At 40.7% G+C, this 20,257-nt stretch overlaps 1 protein-coding gene across 2 annotated transcripts in view; it reads right to left on the bottom strand.

The window, feature by feature from the left end:
- Abca1 (ATP-binding cassette, sub-family A (ABC1), member 1) overlaps positions 1 to 20,257 on the bottom strand; it is a 127,742-nt gene that overhangs the window by 98,040 nt on the left and 9,445 nt on the right. For both annotated transcript variants that reach the window (XM_013023292.1, XM_013023294.1), the window contains exon 2: positions 7,777 to 7,919. In XM_013023292.1, the coding sequence (XP_012878746.1) occupies positions 7,777 to 7,842 (66 nt within the window). In that variant the 5' untranslated portion in view covers positions 7,843 to 7,919. The remainder of the gene's footprint in view (positions 1 to 7,776; positions 7,920 to 20,257) is intronic.

The following is a 20,257-nucleotide window of genomic DNA, read 5'->3' as shown; positions in this document are numbered from 1 at the left end:
AGAAGAAGAAGAAGAAGAGGAAGAGGAGGAAGAGGAAGAAGAAGAAGAAGAAGAGGAGGAGGAGGAGGAGAAGAAGAGGGAGAAGGAGAAGAAGAAGAGGAGGAGGAGGAGGAGGAGGAAGAGGAAGAAGAAGAAGAAGAAGAAGAGGAGGAGGAGGAGGAGGAGGAAGTGGAGGAGGAGGAGGAAGAACAAGAAGTAGAACAAGAAGAAGAAGAACACGAAGAACAAGAAGACGAAGAGGAATCAATGCTACTGTAGTAGAATGTTTAACAGCATAGCACCCCTGTATCTAACCAGCAGTACACATGTACACACCAGGATCAAGATAACACAAACGTCTACAGACATTATGTCGCCAGGTGGGTATGAGAGATTGCCCCTACTTGGGAGCCATTTTAGAGTTATTTTGAGAATTCAACGTTATTTCATGTTAAAGGCTTATCATAGCTCTTATCCGTATCATGTTACTTAATGTGCATCAAACAATTTTGAATCTTTATTCAGAGTCGTTCCAAGATCTCACACACTATAAAAGACCATTGCCCATTTGAGATTTATGCCTAACTTTCTCTGCTGGTTGCAGAAATTTGGTCAAAATTTGGTTACTCTGTATATACTTAGCTACCTAGCTTAAGGACACAGTAATGATGCTCCTAAATCTCAAGACTTATCCATATTCATTTACTGTTGGGACAGGGATAGAGCCATGTTTGAAGTATACAGAAAAGCAATGGAATAAAGTTTAGTCTCAAGCAAGGGCCTTGCTTTGGCTTTGCCAAAAAATTTAGTTCTTACTTGAAAAAAGAAGTCAGTGTTTCTTAGCACTGAGTTAAAGATGCTTGAGATTTCAATGAGCCATGACAAAAGAATCAAAAATAATAAGCACCAGAAACAAAAAGATGAAAATATACTTTCTGTTTATATCCTGGTCACGAATCTCAAAAAAGCTTCCAAGTTAACTGGAAAACTTAAAGTTGAAAAAAAAAAAGGATAAAATGGTCATAGCCAAGGTAAATTTTCCTAAAGAACTGCCTTGCTATAGGAATGTGATAACCAGCTAAGAATATAATGTGGAAAAAAAGAAATACATTGTTCACAGGAAGATCAGATAGAGCCTTGCCCATGTAATTGTAACGCCTCTGTACAATATTTTCACAATAAAAAAATTAATAGTCCAGGAAAATGTAAAACAAAATCAGATAGATAAGCAAAAAATTCTATACACTAATTGAATGTCAAATATATAATTCTTATATAAAAGAAAACCACAGAACCTTATAAGACAGGTATTAATAAGTATGCCGTTCTTCTTAATGAAAACTATACCTAAATTTTCCAGATTTAACACACATTAATTTCACCTTAAATAGTGATAGGATTCTTTGTAGAACCTCATAAAATAGTAAGATTCAATAAGTAAAAGAAACTGTTGAAAATTTCAGAGAATATTCTTTCTTTCTTTCTTTCTTTTTTTGCCAGTCTTGGGGCTTGAACTGGGCCTGGGCACTGTCCCTGAGCTTCTTTTGCTCAAGGCTAGCACTCTACCACTTGAGCCACAGCGCCACTTCCCTCTCTTCATGAGTAGTTTATTGGAGATAAGAGTCTCATGCCTAGGCTGGCTTCAAACAGTGGTCCTCAAATACCAGCCTCCTGAGTCGCTAGGATTATAGGTGTGAGCCACCAGCCCCTGGCTTTCAAAGAACATTCTGAGAAGCAATGACTTCCCTCAAATATCAGACCATTCACCAGAGTAAGAGCACAGGCCTAGGTTGTATTAACAACCAAGGCAATACAAACCCAGCAAACAACCAAATGAATAACTTTAAAATAGCTTCCGAAACATTTCATAGAGTTCCAGAATAACTATCAAAGGTATCACTGTTTAATAAAGGCCGTAGTATGATCTAATAAGAAGGTGAAAAAAATTATTTTATGCCTGTTTCTAATACAACATACTTAATCAGGTGTGGAATAAAGCAAAATCTTAAAAATCAAACTGGACCAATGCCAAAAGGGAAAATTGATTTTATAAACAGACCCATCCTCCTGGAATTATATAGCTTAATGCATTGAAGATGGTTTTTTAAATTAATGCCTGCCTTAGGAAGGACAGCTGGTCATACATTTTAAGGGCCATCTGACTGTGGCCCAGTAATCCCACACTGGCCTAGGGAATAATACAAAAGTAAGAAAGGCTAATATGTATAAAAATCTGTTTAGTAGGGCTGGGAAGGTGGGTCAGTGGTAGAGGGCATGCCTTGCATGCCGGAGGCCCTGGGTTCGATTCCTCAGCACCACATAAGCAAAAGAAAAAACCTGGAAGTGGCACTGTGGCTCAAGTGGTAGAGTGCTAGCCTTGAGCTGAAGAGCTGAGGGACAGCGCCTAGGCCCAGAGTTCAGGCCCCATGACCGACCCAAAAAAAAAAAAAAATCTGTTTAGTAACTTACTTGTGATTGCAAACTGCATGTTGGAAATTGGATTTCAACGAACAAAATAAAACGGCATTGATAGATTTTAAAGCTATCTGGAACATCTCCCAGATATCTTCCCAGGGTAGCTTTGGAGCTAAAGATCCAACACTCCTCTTATTGACTTACTAACAATAACTTTTTTCATTGGTGAAACAGAATTGTACTTCATAACTCTCAGAATAAGTGTAAACATTGAAACATAGTAGGTATAAATGTACTTTCAAAATTATTAAATACAATCAATATATCAGCAATCATCACTAATACTTATATGATTATTATAATTATTTGGAGAGATGAGAATATACCAAATAGTGTTAAATAAAAGAATAAAGCAGAATATGAAATGCAATGTATATATGTAATGATTATTATTATTGCTTTCAGGACTGTAGTCATTCAAGTCTCCTCAGTACCAAGAACCACAAGACTGGCCCTAATGACCATAACCCGCCTACCTCAGGAACTTGTTTTGTACATAAAATGAAATTCAACTGCTGTTCCCTAGCTTCAAGGCCCTACATAATCTGGCCCTTACTGTTCCCTACCATCTCCCACCAGTCTTCCTTCAGTCCATCAATGGCTTCTTTATGTTCCTGGACCCAGTGTTTCAGCCTAGAACACAATGTTCGAAAGGTCTGAACTCCTGATCTTTGCCTGGATAAGGCTTAAATGACACTGTCCTCCATTTTAAAAAATTCCTTACCGTACTTGCTAGTTTGCTTTCTTCATAACATTTATCACCGTTTGCAGTTACACTGTGTGGTTGCGGGAGGGGAGGTGGAGAGGAGCAGTTCCTAGGGCTCAAATACATGTGCTTGATCTTTTGTGCTCAAGGCTAGCACTCTACTATATGAACCATATCTCCACTTCTGGCTTTTTGGTGGTTAATTAGAGATAAGAGTCTCATGGATTTTCCTGCCTGGCCAGCTTCAAACCATGATCCTCAGATCTCAACCTCCTGAGTAGCTAGGAATAAACATGTAAGCCACCAGCATCCACCCAGCTTGTAGATACATTTTTAAATGTATGCACTGATATGTTTCCTATCTGTTTCCCTCACCAAGCTCTAAGCTCTGGAAGCACAAGAGGTGGTATCAGTCTGATGATATCTGATTTAGCCCTAAACACCCAGCAAACATTCCACAAGTCAGAGATGCTCAACCAATATTTGTCCAGATGAAATACCAAATGACATTTTATTCCAGCTTTCTTCATTCTATAGAAGAGAAAAACCAAAGATTTGGAGAAATAAATATTTCCTAAGCCACAGTGTCCAAACTGCCACTGGGTCAGGACTAAAGGCAAAGAAGAAAGGTAATACAGAAGCAGGAAGTGGGGAGAGGGTGCAGAGTTTCTACCCACTGAGTACATTTTCTAAAACCTCAGAATAATGCCGCCTTTGTGATTAAAGAGTATCCCAATATGCAATGATAGAATTATCTATTTCCCCAGAAATGTGGCTAATCAGAACTAACTACAAATAAATTCATGGTAAAGGTAAAAGAAAAGAAGCCATAGGGCTACACTCTCCTTTGCCCCAACTGTCCCATGGAGACCTTGGCCTCCAGCTCAACCTAAAACCAGAGGAAGATCCAAGAAACCCTGAAATCCCTCCCTCTTCCTGTCCCAAACCCTGTTTGTGCTGAGGGACTGTCGCCCACACAAGCTAACTGGTACTTTGGACCCAAACTGAGCTTTGTACCCAACTGTTGCAACTCAACTCTATTCTTTACCCAACAGAAACAGTGGAAAAGTAACCCTCGCTGAGATTCCCCAAGAGTCTGCAAGGGAGCCCTCTCAAGACCTGCAGCCAATGGACCAACAATGCATTTACCATTTCTTTGGCAAATTCTTATTCAGCATGACCCAAGGGCCTGAGCTGAGTTCCTGGCCAAACGTTTGCATGCCAGGATCTCAAGAGCAGGGAAATGATAAACTTCTATGCATTGTGAATAAGAGCTACTATGAAATAGCTAACTTTCCCACCTATCCCATAGGTTGGTTCTATCTGAGCTAATGAAGTAGCACAAACCTCATTACTAATGTCTGGGCAATATAATCTAGAAACCCAAGCCAAGTGGACTAGGAAGAAGTTACTACGTTCATGATTAACACTCTCCAGGTGCCCGCGTCCCTCAGAGCCTCCTTTTCAACTCATAAGAGGTGGACCAGATCTCTGGCCATTTCAGCCTGCTAGCTTGAAATCAATCACCTTTCTTTCTGATTCAGCAAAATAGATTTCCTTTAGAAATCAGAAGGGGAGAAGGGGAGGTAGAATTTTTTTAAAGTATGTTGTGTCAGGAGATTGTGTCCCTACTTCCTTTTTCAACAAGAACTCTGGCCACAAATTGCCTTTGACCAAACTTGCCTATCTCTCTAATCCTCACCCTTTAAAATGCAGAAGCAAAACTAAACAAGAAGCAACAAGCTCAAATCCAGTACAGACCAGCCTGGGCTGGATGATCCAACCACACATCCTGTTCCAGGACAGGGTACTCCTGATTGCTTTCCTGACTGAGCACAGAAAGAAGAAAAACAAAAAAGGCTTCCCTGCCATTTCCTCCTCCTCTAGGCTGGGCACTTCTGTGCAGCTACAAATAAAATTCAGAAGAGAGAAGAAAAGCCACTGAAATGGACTGGAATGAGGAGATATCAGCCTTTGATCTCAGCTCTGTGGCTGCTTGGTTGACCTCGGGGAAATCCCTTCTCTGCTTGGTGCCTCAGCTTCCCCAAATCTAAGATCAAAAGATTAGACTGGACTACCCCTGAGCTGCTCCCTTTCACTGTTGTGATGACATGATTCTTTCCATGACTCAGTAGTAAACGTACCACAGCCAAGACAATTTCCATATACTATGTTACTGCCACTGGGCTGCGAAAGGAGCAAGGAACATGAACCATACAGTAGCTAAGCAGTGAACACTAGGGCATGGGAACAACTGAAAGAGCAAGGTGTTAAGGCAAGAAGGAAGTCAGAAATGTCAAGATTTGGGATAGAAGACAGAAAAAAAACTAATGATACAGGAAAAAAGAAGAAAAGAATAGAGCCAGGCGCCAGTGGCTCATGCCTACTTAGGAGGCTGAGATCTAAGAATCACTGAAGCCAGCCTGGGCAAGAAAGTGAGTAAGACTCTTATATCCAATAAACTATTCACAAAAGCTGGAAGCAGAGCTGTGGCACAAGTGGTAGAGCACTAGCCTTGAGCAAAAGAAGCTCAGGGACAGTGCTCAAGACCTCTCCCCCGCGAAAAGAACAATGATACCACTAAAATGCAATCTGATGTGGAAATGTTGAGTTCCAACTATGGAGCCAGACTGCGAATTTGAATCCTACTTCTGCTTCCTTATTGGCAGTGGAAATCTCTGGTAAATTACAGAATCTCCCTGTGCATCAAATTATATATAGCAAGATGGCGGGGGCGGGGGGAGGGACTTTATGGGCTATAAAAGGGATAACACAGTTAATAACCTCCTTGGTTGGCAGGGATGGGGTGGGGTGGGGGCTTTGCAGTAACAGGCTAGCCTAACATGCCCTGAGTCTGATACCTAACTTTACCAATCCACTTTGTGTCTGATATATGAGACTCTCATTTTAAATATTGCACTTATTCTTATAAAATATAACACATCATATTTTTCCTAAAACTGATAGGATCCATAGATTCTAGTCTACATTCTCTTACTAGTGACTCCAGAATTCAGTTCCCCATCTAGAACATGAGTGGCTGAAGAAAATCAGTATATCTCAAAGTCAAAGCAGTACACGTATTTTTGAAGAATTATAGTTGAGTTCTTTGTGAAGATTTTTTAAAATCCTGTGTTTCAATTCAATGGCCATCTAAACAAATTCTGATAAACTTATCTGAAATTTTCTGAAAGCTAACTTTAGTATCAAGTTTTGGCACAAGACTTCAAAGTTCAGGTTTTCATTTGTGTGTATAATTGTGTTGGCACCAAGATAATTGTAGCAGACAAATGAGAAACAAGCACATGCAAACTGAAAAAAATAGAGCCAAATGACATCAAATAAAAGTTATCCAAGTAGAAAAATGGATGAAGAACTGAATCATTAGCACAAAGTAATACATACTGGCTAAACACCAAAGATGAGTACTACATTATGCACTAATATATTTACCTTCCAACTCATAAATTGGGTTTCAGCTACACAATGTGAATTGTCCTGTCACACCTCTGGTGATCATTCAAATGGCACAGTTTTACAATTTTTTGCATTTAATTTTTAAATCTATGTGGATTACAAAATTACAGTATAGCCTACAGTATAGCTATCACAGAGCATAAGGAGTATATTATGAATATACATAAGTGACATTCTAACATAAATATAGTGAACACAAAGTACCTTGACATTTTTCTTCTTTTAAACGAAGGTCCAAGTACTATTCTATTTTTAGAAACAATGAAATAAATTCTCTTGAAGCTTCTTCATAGTTTCAGAACAATGATCATTAAGACAGCCAAGTTGGGATACAAGCTTAGAACTCAGGAAAAGGCAGGACAGGTAAAATCCTACCAGGGATTGACCAGTGTGTTGAGGTCTCCTTTGGATACCTTAAGCCTTAATATATATATATATATATATATATATTTAACTCAGAAAGCAACTACAGACAGGTGTCACTAAGCCCAGAGGACTAGAGAGTATCACCAAGGAAGAATGATCATCACAGATAAAAGAAATCAAGAGCTGACTCCCCAGCTCCAGGGAGCTCACCCTGAGGCTTTACAGCCCTCAAGTCCTCCATGAAAAATGCTATTTCTGTGTGCACTGAAGGCAATCTCAGGATTTTCAGGGCTATGCTGGCCCATGCAGAACCATATGGGAACCCTCCAGAGAAATAAGACAAGTCTCAGTTCTTATTTTCCTCCAGGCCTGTAGGCAAAGCAAAAGGAGGCAGTTCAAACTACTACAGAAGCTGCAGTCACTGATCTCTAAGAGCTGAGCCAGTAAGTCAATTGATTCCCAACTCCCAGGAACATGGGGGTCGTGAGATGTTCTAGAAGGGCCAGGTGCTCCCAGAGCTGCAGTGGAAGGAAATAGTGAGGTGATCAGGGACAACTTTCTGCCATGTTCCATAAGTCAGAACTCATGCCTGGGTACCTGTAGCACAAATTAAGCTAAGATTTCTGCCCGATGCAAAGTTCCCTCTGTGCTAAGCCATACAGACACATCAGGATTGCCTAGTCCAGCGTCCGCCATGTCAGCTTCTTCCTCCACTCCCAACCCAACACCATGGAGAAAACATGACCGAACCCTCTGAAAAATCCCATGCTTACTGTTTGTCTTCTTCTGAAAGTCAGGTTCTTCCACAGCAGCAACCTCAACTGAGGCCAACAAGCCATGTTACCTCTTCTGGCACCCACAGTGACTGGTGTGTGGCTCGGGAGCCCTGGAGGCAGTGGCTGTGGCTGGTCATTAACTGAAAGATAAAGCAGGAGAAAGAGAGAGAGAGCAGTCAATCATTGCTACAAAGCCTACGCCAATGAGAGCTATGGTTCCAGCCCTATCACCTGAGAGACCTCCAATACCCTAGTCAATGTCATGACCACTCCTCAATGAGCTAAGTCCTGACAGCCAGCCTCAGAGATCTCTAAACAATGGGACTTCAGAAGGTGTTCTGGCAGAATCATGTTAATTCTATTGGTGTGATCATTCAGAAATGAAAAGTACACCCATGAAAGCAGATGTGCGTGGACACCCTTAGGTAACCACTCATTTAGGATGGAAATGGCACACTGGATCCTAGGGGCCTGTGCCTTTCTTCTCTAAGAAAATGTATGCCTTTCCACAAAATTTTAGTAACACTTATAAATTCTGCCTCAAGCCTAGAGTGACTTATGCTGTTCCCTAAAGCTTCTATGCAGACAAATTTCCATCTGGTCCCAAACCTACATCCTTCAAGCTGATAGGATACACAGCATCATCAATAAATCAGTTTTCCAGTCTGGAAACCTTCAGCATGTATTAGATGACTGTGAGTAAGCACCAAAGAAATGCCAGCAACATCTGGCTTCCTGGTGATTAGAGACAGCCCAAGTGTTGAGCCTCTGTGGAAGGAAAATAGTATCCCACAGAGAGATCAGTCTCCTAAAGCAGGCCCCGAGACAGCATCTGTGCAAGTGAGGGGCTCCCATGGTCAGCACACTTGCAGCTCACTTCTGGCCTTGCTTTATGTGTACCTGAACACAGATGTCAGATGTCACAGGGGCCTCCCTGGAAGAATGAACAGGGGATAGATACAGCTTCTGTGTGGCCCATATGCACAAAAAAGACAGCTGTACTTATTTAATGCTGGCATAATCCCAAGCAGTTTGGCTAAAGTTAAAGGCAAGGAAAAGACAGAAAAGAAAAAAAAAAGTAGAAGGAAAGGATGCCCAGGTGAAAGCCGGGCTGTGTTGGCACTTGGTAGTCATCAGGAGGGTTGAAAGGACTCAATTACTGTGGCTCTCATTGGCCTTCTAATACAATTACTACAGTACCCTGGGCACAGAAAACAACAACAATAGGATGTTATAGCCCTTATAGATACAAAACTAAAAACTGGAGTAGTTCACACCTGTAATCCTAGCTACTCAGGAGGCTAAGATCTTAAGGTTCTTCCAGTCCAGGCAGGAAAGTCTATGAGACTTGTACCTCCAATTAACCATCAAAAAGCCAGAGGTAGAGTTGTGGCTCAAGTAGTAGAATGCCAGCCCTGAGCAAAAAAGCTAAGGACACCACCCAGGCCCTGTGTGTGTGTGTATGTGTATGTGTGTATTTTTTTTTAAGGCTTAAGGTATCCAAAGGAGACCTAAACACAATGGTCAACCCCTGGTAGGATTTTACCTGTTTGTCTCCTGCCCCACAAGGAGTCAAAAAGTTCTAGAAAAGAGACTGGAGGGAATTTGCAGCATCCAGAAGAAAGGATGAAATAATATGGTATGGTATATTCTTACTTGGATATTAGCAATCTAATAAATCAGTATCAATTCTTCTGAGGCAGTCAGACCTTAAAATCTGTAAAGGACACAGACTTCTCCACCCCTACCCCTGAAAGTCTTTCAGGAAGACTTAAGTATGCCTTACCACACCCATTTTCAGCCCCTTGTTGTTCGATGTCAATGGGACTCATAGCACTAATATGATATTGCGAGAAGCATGCTTGAAACCCCAAGTTGTTCTGAGAGTAGCTTAGGACAGGGCTTGCATTTTTAGAAACACAGGAATAAAGACTCATTGGATTTCTCTGTTATTAAAGCTGCTCTCCGGGAATCACTTAGCTGATTGACAAGGTACATGAATCTTTGCCATCCCAAGGTAACACCAAGCTGGCTGTAACACAATATACTATTAGAAAAGGGAAAGCAATCTAGCAGAAATGCCCAGACATGCATTAGCCCCGGCTTCCTCACCGAGTGTCCCTGACCAAAGCTTTTATGCTCTCTGAGCATCCATTTCCTCATTATAAAGTGGGGGTGACAATGTCTGCCTTACATAAACTCTAAGAATTACACAGTAACATAAGTTCTCAACACATTACCTAAGTGACAAAGAAATACAAGTTCCCTTCTCTTCACTTACATTTCTCCATTTTATAAGTGCCAGCTCATAGAAAAATGGTTATATTCTGTCCCAGCAGAACATCCCATTACTCCTAGCTAATCCACTGAATTTCTGCACAGGTAAATGGATACAGCAGCAACGGTGAAACCTAAGTCACTTAGTGTTTGAGTGCGTAGGGCCAAAACCAAGTACCAAAGTGCCTACCTGAGCCCTGAGCAAACGTTAGAGAAAGAGAAGATGCCCCTCTACAAAGTATCCATGAGAACAAGAAATAAAGAAAGACCAGGAAGCATTTTCTTGGAGAGTTTGTTCCTCCAAAGTTGAGTTTCTAGGTCTCTAAACATGGATTCATACACCAGGGTCCAAGGAGACACACACAAACTTTCTGTCCCAATCCCTCCAGCCCACCTTAGCATTTCCTGGTTTCCTGCACACACACACACACACACACACACACACACACACCCTCATCTCAAAACACACACACACACACACACACACACACACACACACCCTCATCTCAAAACACAGCAATCAATAGTAGAAAGAAGTCAATCCAAAGACAAGGATTTAGCAATGATTGAATTGTCCTGTCCAGGTAACTAAAGCCAAAAGGACATTTCCACATCAGTTTTCCAAGTGAACAAACAATGACCAAAAAAAAAAAAAAAAAGAAAGGAAAGAAAAGAAAAGAAACAGGCAGTCTTATGTACTGGATTTCTCAATGTTTCAAAATGTAGCACACATCATTGCTGCCCTTCTACACATTTCCAGTTACTGGCTGGAAAGGATCCCACTTGAGTCATGCTAGTCAATAGGTGCTTCTCATCTGATTCCTGATACCCACAGTGGCCACTTCACTGGTCTCCCTGCTCCAGTCTTACCCCTACTCCTCTTCCTTTGACAAAGAGCCCTCAAAATGATTCAACCAAACCAAATACCCAAATATGTCCCCTCCCAACCCTTTGTTAGCCTCCACCACCCTGATGATAAGAGTCCAACCTTCACCAAAGCTTTCCTTGGTCCCATAATGACTCTTCAGTTGACTCTCACCTCTCTCCACCTGCTCTGCAATGCCTAGAGAAGGACTCATGGACTAGGAATGGACTGTATTCTCTTCTACCACTGAAACATCACTGGGCTCTTCCCTGGTCCTGACTACTTTCTGCAGCACTGTCAGCCTTGCTAATTCCTCCTCCACTCTGCGTCTCCACTCAGCTGCCACTGTCTGAGGAGTCCCCTTTCCTGATCACTTTTTCTTCTAGTCACCTGGTCTAGGGGCCCTTCCTAAGTGATCTCGACAACTTCTGCTTTCCCTTGTGAGATATGTCCAGCAGTAATGTTTCGGGCTCCTTTATCACTGTCTTCCTTGGTATGTAAAAGGTATCAGGGAATATGTGTGTGTGCTTCATTAGTTTTTTTAAAAAAAGGATGAACATGAGAAATAGTGTCTCCGAATTCATGATGGTACTATTCCTGGGCCTGTGCTAACTGATTTTTCATGCCTGATTAACTGATTCTGGCAAATTGTCCCCAGAGAAGGAGCTCTGTGTTCAGCAGGCTCCTGCCACATTGGAGAGGGTCACAAAGGACTACTAAGCTTCCCAGGGGACTCTGCAGCATAAAACATAAATGAATCTAAGTCTGATTCCTATCAAGTAGGAAGTAAAGACCAAGCAGCTGTTCCCAAGGCCACTAGGACCATGAGCTTAGCTTTCAATCCTCATGCTCAAGACCTAGGCATCATCTCTCTCATTCTTGTTGTCAGTCACCCAGGTAGACCCTCCCCCTGACCTCCTGATAAAATTTGGTGTTTTGCACATCTCAACTTTGCTTTGATCAGTAGGGACCTGAAGGAAGTGGTTGATCAAAGCTTTGATTATTTAGAATTTTTTTTTTTTTTTTGTCGGTCGTGGGGCTTGAACTCTGGGCCTGGGCACTGTCCTTCAGCTCTTCAGCTCAAGGCGAGCGCTCTACCACTTGAGCTACAGCGCCACTTCCGGTTTTCTGGTGGTTTATTGGAGATAGGAGTCTCACAGTCTCTCCTGCCCGGGCTGGCTTTGAACCGTGATCCTCAGATCTCAGCCTCCTGAATAGCTAGGATTACAGGCGTGAGCCACCAGCGCTCGGCTATTTAGAATTTTTTACTTCTGCTATGGCTGGTATTCTGAAGCCACTCATATCTATAGAATACGTAAGAGTGCTGAAATAGAGCCTTCCCAAATAAGTGAAAATGCTTACTGGTTGCAGAGAAATGCAAATCAAAACTATATTGTCTGACCATTAAATTTAAGTTAAAAAGTGCCAGCAAGTATGTGGAGCAACCAAAACTCATCACACAGACCCTGGGAATGAAAAATGGAAAAGCCGCTTGGGTAGTTTGGTAGTATCTTAGAAAGCCATACATTTGCTTACAAGATAGCCCAGTCATCCCATTCCAGATATTTACCCAAAAGAAATGAGAGCAGGTGTGCACACAGACTTTTGTACATGTTCACAGAAGCGTTACACAAAGCAGCCCCAAACTGGAAGCAACCCAAATAGCCATCAGCAGAAGGAGATATAAAAATAGGATAGTATTTGGCAACAATAAGGAACAAATTACTGATATATGTAACATGGATAAATCTCAAGAACCTTATGCTAAAATAAATTAGCCAGACATAGAAAACAAACAGGATATACTGTCTGATTTCATTTATATAACATTCTAGAAAAGGCAAAGCAATAGAACACTGGTCAGTGACTGTGGGGTAGCTATAGGATTATATAACTGGGTCCATCTGCAAAATCTCATCAAACTACATACTTCAAAGGAATGAATTTTACCATATGTAAATCAAGTATCAATAATCCTGACACCAAAACAATCTGCCTTCTATTATGACAGCTAATATACCCAACAAGTCAAATTAAGCTGGGAAGATCTAAGAACTGTATAATAAAAAGACTGTCTGATGCCTTTAGAATAGATAAATAGTCACCACTATTTATTAATTCCATGAACAATGGCAGCATTCACACTCCCAGCCTCTCATGAGCCACAACAAATATTTATTGAGCACCTATCACATGCTGGAGCTTCAACAGGGAACAAGAAAGGCAATATTCTGTTTTCATGGTACTTCTAGCAAGAAAAAATAGACAATGTTGGGAAGGAACTCCTTTCTGATGAAGCATCTTTAGGAGAGCAAATGGATATAGCCACATGCTACCCACAAAGGGGACACTCAAGTAGCACCAGGATTATATAAATTATTTCCACTTTTCTCCAAACCAAAACCTGAAATGCCAGACAGAGTCGATGATGCTGGCAAAAGCAATAAGAAGAAAAAGAAAACAGCTTCACAGGAAACCTGGTGGGAAGAGGAAATGATGTCTTTTGTCTCCCTACACTCTCCTCCTCACTCCCTTCCTGGCCAAGACATGTTTTCCTTTTGAACTTGACATGTAACTTTCAAAAAGAGATGAAAGAAGGAAAAAAAAACTATAAAATACAGAGGACACAATAGAAAGACATGATAAAAAAAATACAAGGTCGAAGGTTTCCTTCAATTTGGTGTCACTAAAAGAAAAACAGGAACTCCTAAGGTCACCTCTGCCTTTCAGCCACATTCAGGTATTGCTGAATGCAATGAAATGCAGATAGGGAAAATGTGCATGCATTCACACTGCTACCAGAAACTCTTGTTTTAAGTAACAAAAGGTGAAGCAGGACCTGTTCCCGCCTGCAAAAATACTTTATCACTGCAGCTGAGCACTAATGTGAGCACTAATGCTGGACTCCTAACTCTAGGGTGGCAGTCAAACCACACACCTCAGCCAGAGCTGGTTCCTCAAGAGCAAAGTCTCCAAGCATGACCACCCACAGAGTTCTCCGTGTCACTGGGGCAGAGAAACCCCACCCCTCATGTTTCCCAAGTCTGGGTTCCATTGGTTTGCTGTATTTGTAGGCACAATGAGTATCTAGAGATTGTGGAGATCTACTCTCACCACACCCTTTCCAAAATCTTACAAGGTAAAGAAGCTGAGGATCCCTAGTAACAACTCATTTATCTAAAATTTAGGGTTGGCTCTTAGGTTGCTCAAGAAATTATCACATGACTCTTCCCAATAAGCCATTTATTCATAAATAAACAATCATTTTGCTCACTAGTTCTACCCAACCAGTTCACATATCCTGAATGTGTAGCCAACAAACTAATTGGCTTTTTTTCTACAACAGTGGTTATTTGAGTTATTCCCTCTAAACTTCAAATAAACAAATAAATGTTTCTGTTGTCTGGTATATGTGAGTATTCTGCTTTGCTAAGACAAATTTCACATCGTTACCAGCAATGAGCTGCACACTGAAATTTCTTACAACAGCTTAGTATCTGTCTTGATGAAATTGTTTGTAGATGTCCTACTTTTTTTCTTTTCTCTTTTGTCAGACATGGAACTTGAACTCAGGGCCTGGGCGCTGTCCTTGAGCTTGCTGTTTTGCTCAAGGCTAGTGTTCTACCATTTTGAGCCACAGCACCACTTCCAGTTTTTGAGTAGTTAATTGGAGATCAGCATCTCATGGAAACTTTTCTGCTTGGGCTGGTTTCAAACCTTGATCCTCAGATCTCAGCCTCCTGAGTAGGCTAGGATTTTAGTCATAAGTCACAGGCACCTGGCAGTAGATGTCCTATTCTTAATTGAGGTAAAATGGACAGATTAAAACTCTAAGAAATGTACTCGTTATCTTGCCCATGTAATTGTAACTCCTCTGTACGGTATTCTCACACACACACACACACACACACACACACACACAAAAAAAAAAAAAAAAACTCTGCACATTCATAGTGATTTAGGTGTTTTATATCAATGAACAGCTTGCCAATAAACTACAAAGTGTATCAGACAGGAAGGGCAAGGTACTGGTCCTAAAACTCATCTGATTGACTATTCATGAGAAGTTGACGTAAGCCTAAGAGTCATGAGATTCCAATGTCTCATCTCCAGAGATGTATGAGGACCTTCAATCATCAGATATAGGATTTATAAACCCAACAAAGCATTTTTGCTCTGGAAAAGACTTGTTCTCTGACTGCCTCTCTGGGTGTGTCTCTGGATCTTTAGTTTGGGAAAAGCCTAATGAGATTACTACAGGTCAGAAGACCTGACTAGAACAGGCTCTCAGCATCCAGGATTGAAGACAGGATGTAGCTGCCATTTGGTAGGAGGGGATTCTGAGTCATCCATGTTTTCTCTGGGGCTGACCCATTAGCAATCTGGTAAGCCTGGAGCTAATTTGATTGTTTTGGTTTAACTTCACTGGCTTCCAGATGCTAATAGGGCTAGGTCCTTAAGGCTGACTTTGCTAGTGTCCATTAAATCCCAATCCAATTCCAACAAAAGCGAACCACAGACAGCCACGGGCTGGTTCACTGAGACCTCTGAAATCTTGTCTGTACTTAGACTATAATTTTCTAGCACTTATCATTGAGAAGACAGAGGGGAAGAAATCTCTCAAGGTAAAAATCAAGAAAAAAAATGAAGTCATCTTTGCATTACACAAGAATTACTTCAGTATAGAAGCTCTGTTAACACATTATTACCCATTTAAAAATATATTGATCCAGTGATATTTACTAATTCCAGTCATCTACAACTTATGGAAAAAAATAAATGTATTATACAGACTTGATTATTAATAATTACACATAAATATCCTTCATAAAAATAAGATTACAGATAAATACCCTTCATACACCTGGATAACGTATTCAATTTCTTAGAAAAAATTATTTTCAATACTCAGTTTTTAAAGTGATGCCTAGGAAATGAATCCACAAAAATTAAAAGAAGAAATCGATGAATGTAGTACAAATCTGTAGCCTTGGAAAAGCATAATTTTTCACGATGTCAACAATTCTATTTTTAAAGGGGATCCTAAAGATTTAAATCTATTCCAAACATGTCACTAATACTTGGGACAACCAATTGATATCCATTACTCTTATCATTCCATTTGCTACTAGCTAAATCATCTCAGGACTTAGAAAACTCTCAACAGCCCATCTAGAAGCAGATTTGTTCTGAACCTAAACCCTTCTATTACTGCAGTAAGATTATGGAGAAATTCTAACAAAAATGTTAGAGATATCCCCTCCTCTGCTGATTTCTACTAAACTAGGACAGGGAAACCTTCAAAGGAAGACTTCAGGGAAAAATGCAACTATTCCACTTTCTCCCTGGTCATAGGTAGGTAGCACCTAAGAAAATGGATCTTTCTCTTAGGTAAGAAACCTGTTACTACTATATGTCATGAGAGGAAAAAATCAAAGTGTTCAACCATAATCATATCGGAATAAGAGGAAGTTGAAGAGAGGAATTCATAAATAGCATCTGTGCATGAAAACAAGCAAGCAAGTCCCCATTCTGCAATCCTTGGTTTACAGAAAAACTATGACTGTGATGATATAACGTTCCTTATTGTCTTAGGAGTATTTTTCCAAGAGAAAAAAAAATGGCTCACAGATAGTACCAGCAATGATCACTTTGTTTTGCTTACATCTCTGAAGGCTCTTCAGACACAATCTTTTCTTAGTCTATATGCTCAAAAGATTTGGGGGTCAGACAAACCCAAATCTTTCACTGTCCTTCCTTTCCTTTGGGCCTATTCTCTGACACAGAAAACTCTCCAACCTGTTGCTTTAGATAAGCATAGGTTAATTGTAAAAAGGGGTTTCATTGTGATAGTGTCATGCATGCACATAATGTATTTAGTCAAACTCACTCCTTCTACTACCCTGTCTTATGCTCCCTCCACATTTTCCTTTTTAAAATAATAATGTTATGTTTTCTTGAATTAACTGGTCCAATAGGAAGGAGGAGGCTTTGGAGAACTGCCTTTGTACACTCACAGTGTTACTCACTGACTCTGGGACCCTAGAGACTTTGAGCCCCTGGCAGAGCTAATAATGTATATAAAACATTCATCCACTTCCTGGAAGAAATTAGGTGCAGTACACATAGCTCTTATAGCAATGCATGCCCAGTCGGCAGGATACAGCTTTTATCCATAGTGGGAAATCAAGTGGGCAGGTAATTAAAGGAATTGCTCTTCTCTCTCTCTGTGTCCAGACATTTCCCTCTAGAGCTTTTCCAGAGCAAAGTGCAGCTCTCTCCAATGTCCAGCTTATTTGGCAGAGGTAAAAATGCCACCTTGGTATCCTGGTACCACTTCTGACCTTTTTTTTTTTTTAAATCACAAAATCCCCTTCCCAAATCTCCACTATTGGGCCATTCAGCTACCACTTTACACAGCCTGCTGCTGCCTTCCCTCGAGTCTTCAGCACCTGCCTCAGGTTTCATGTCCACCTCATTTCTTCCATTCTCTACGGTGATGAAACCTGGGACTTGTAATTCCACCATCTCTTTTCAGCTCTACCTATAATCATTTCTACTTGAGCCCGGTTAAGTGGCAAACCATGTAGAGCAATCTACTCTTGTCTCCATATGTTTTCTGAGTCCAGGATGACCTGGTACTCCAAAAACACTTGTGAAATGAAGACTTCTGTAGTAAAAACTGCAGAGATAAGGGCAGGTTTTCTTCTTTTTTTAATTAAAGCAAGCACACTAAAATAACAAATCAGAGCTTTCATGGAAAGAAAAAGTTCAGGTGGCACAAAACCATGACATTTATATTAATCTCCAAAGAGCAAGAATTGTCAGGCTGAGTCTGCAGAACCCCCAAGAATACACCAGCTTTACAAAGGACACCTTTCCTAGGAGTTCAACCTAGGATATAAGACTTGCATCACTGCTCAGGAGCTCTGAACTCTAAACACACAGGCTCAGGTGAAGAACTCAGGCAAGGAAGCCTTTCAACACCTGGATGTAATTTTTGTACTTTAACACTTTTGCCCAAACAAGTCATCCAGTCGGCAGGCTCCTGTCCACTTCTAACTCGGAAAGCAGATGAGCAACTCGAGCTTCTCCAGAACAACCAGCCAGCTCTTGAAGCAGTGCAAGCAGATGTCATGTGACTAAGACGCCTCCATTTCTGCAGTGCAGTGTCAGCTAATTAGATGAGTGGGAATTTTGTCAAGGTGACAGACTTGCTGAGCCTGTAGACACAGGTCCCGCTCTCTGAACTTTATAACTAAAATCCTTCTCTAGAAAAACCAAAGCAAACAACTTTTCTAGCAGCCTTGCTAACTTAAGAAAAGGAAGACGAATATGATCACAAGTCTCAATCCACGCACTTGAGATTCTAAAAAAAATAAGCATACAAGCTTTTTATCTTTTCATATTAGCATTATAGAAACTATTATTTGAGGATTACTTCAGGTGCAGGGGAACCTTACAAAACTGAATAGTTCTATTTTGTTCCAGTATATCAAGATCCTATGTATTGCCTACATGAAGTCCTTTGGATGTGAAGATTTTCACAGATCAAATCTTCTGTGTGCCAAAGAAAATATACTGAAGGAAAACATGGAACTAAGCTATTGAGTATAACTTATGCTAGTATCCTTTAGTGAACTGTGGTTTTATGGTGGCATTTAAAACTTCACACAAGGGCTGGGAATGTGGCTTAGTGGTAGAGTGCTTATCTTGCATGCATGAAGTCCTGAGTTTGATTCCTCAGTACCACATAAACAGAAAAAGACAGAAGTGGTGCTATGGCTCAAGTGATAGAGTGCTAGCCTTGAGCATAAAGAGGCTCAGGGACAGTGCCCAGGCCCTGAGTTCAAGCCCCGGGACTGGCAAAACATCAAATCAAAACAAAACAAAACAAATATACTTCACACAAGCCATTTTCCAAGCAACAATGACCTAAAAGCCTTGCTCTACAGGCTCTTGATACTACCCTGGCCTAAGAGAAGCCATTTGAATCAAGGATCAGACCAGCCTCCCTTGCTCCCCATAGGAGAGCACCATGCTGTGATCAGGTGAAATATGACTGGAACTGTAAACTGAAAAATGACACCAAATCTGCAAATCCTACAAAACTGGCAAATGAATAAACACAATTTGACAAAGTAGAATGGAGGAAGACCTTAAGGTCCTCATCACAATTAACACATTAACATCTAGAAAAAATACACTTACCTTGAATCACACCTAATTGTAAAGAGCCAAAATTAGCATCAGGATTTTATAGGTTTACATAAGAAATATGCCAAAGAAACCATCAACATTTGGGATTTTTACACAGATTTCCTTCTCCTTTGAACTCAAAACAAAAGGGTAATTTTTATTTGAGAAAGGATAAAAAAAAGCTCCAATTGTAACACCCCTTAAGATTCAAATTGGCCCAACAGACAGGTTAAATAACGAAGACCAATAAATGTTCAATGAACAATTGAAGCTGAAACGGAAAGACTCTTATAGACACAAATTCCTTTTTCTCTCCCAAAAAGCACTATAAAGATTGTTCTCCATTTGTATATATTAGAAAAGAGGCTGGATTAAAGTGAAGAGAAATTAAGACTTTAATTTCCAATTAATGGCAGAGTGAATTTAGCAAAGCATTCTACCACTATGGGCCACAGATAGAAAAGAAGTCTTGATGAAGAGACTTAAAGTGGATAATCTCCTAGTAAAACTGTCTGGAACCCTAGGGATCCAGAAACTATATGTGCACCTGAGAAACCATAATACTTAGACTCACAATGTCACACATTGCTCATGCATTACTGGTATACCAGGACACACCTGATATCAAAATGTGTGTGGGAGCACAGCAGATAGAAGTATTCTTTAAATGTTCAAGGAAAGGTAACAGGGAGGAGGAAGCATGAGAAATTCTGTTAGACTCTGGAGTTTGATGTCTGTCAAAGGCCCATGTGTTACAGGGCTGGTCCCCACAACAGTGTAATCAGGGGATTCAGGAGTTGGGGTCTAGTAGACATTTAGGTCTCTAGGAGTCCCCTCAAAGGGGACTATGGGATTTTAGCTTCTGGCTTCTTCTACTTTTCCCTTGTTTCCCCATTCCCTGGCCATGAAGCTTAGACGTTAGCTCTGCCAGATGCTACCACCATCACCACAGTAGTGCCTCTCCACAGACCCAGAGTAACAGGACCAATCAACCTTGAGCTAGAACCTCCAAAACTGGGAACCAAAAGAAACTTTTTCATTATAAGTTGATTATCTCATGTATTTGTTATAGTGATGGAAAGCTTCCACCATAAATATGGCATGGTCTGTAAAGCACATACATAGGAGTGAGCAAGA

Source organism: Dipodomys ordii, unplaced genomic scaffold (assembly GCF_000151885.1).
Source record: "Dipodomys ordii isolate 6190 unplaced genomic scaffold, Dord_2.0 Scaffold67, whole genome shotgun sequence".
NCBI classification, from domain to species: Eukaryota; Metazoa; Chordata; class Mammalia; order Rodentia; family Heteromyidae; genus Dipodomys; species Dipodomys ordii.
This window is presented reverse-complemented; position numbering and strand designations above follow the sequence as displayed.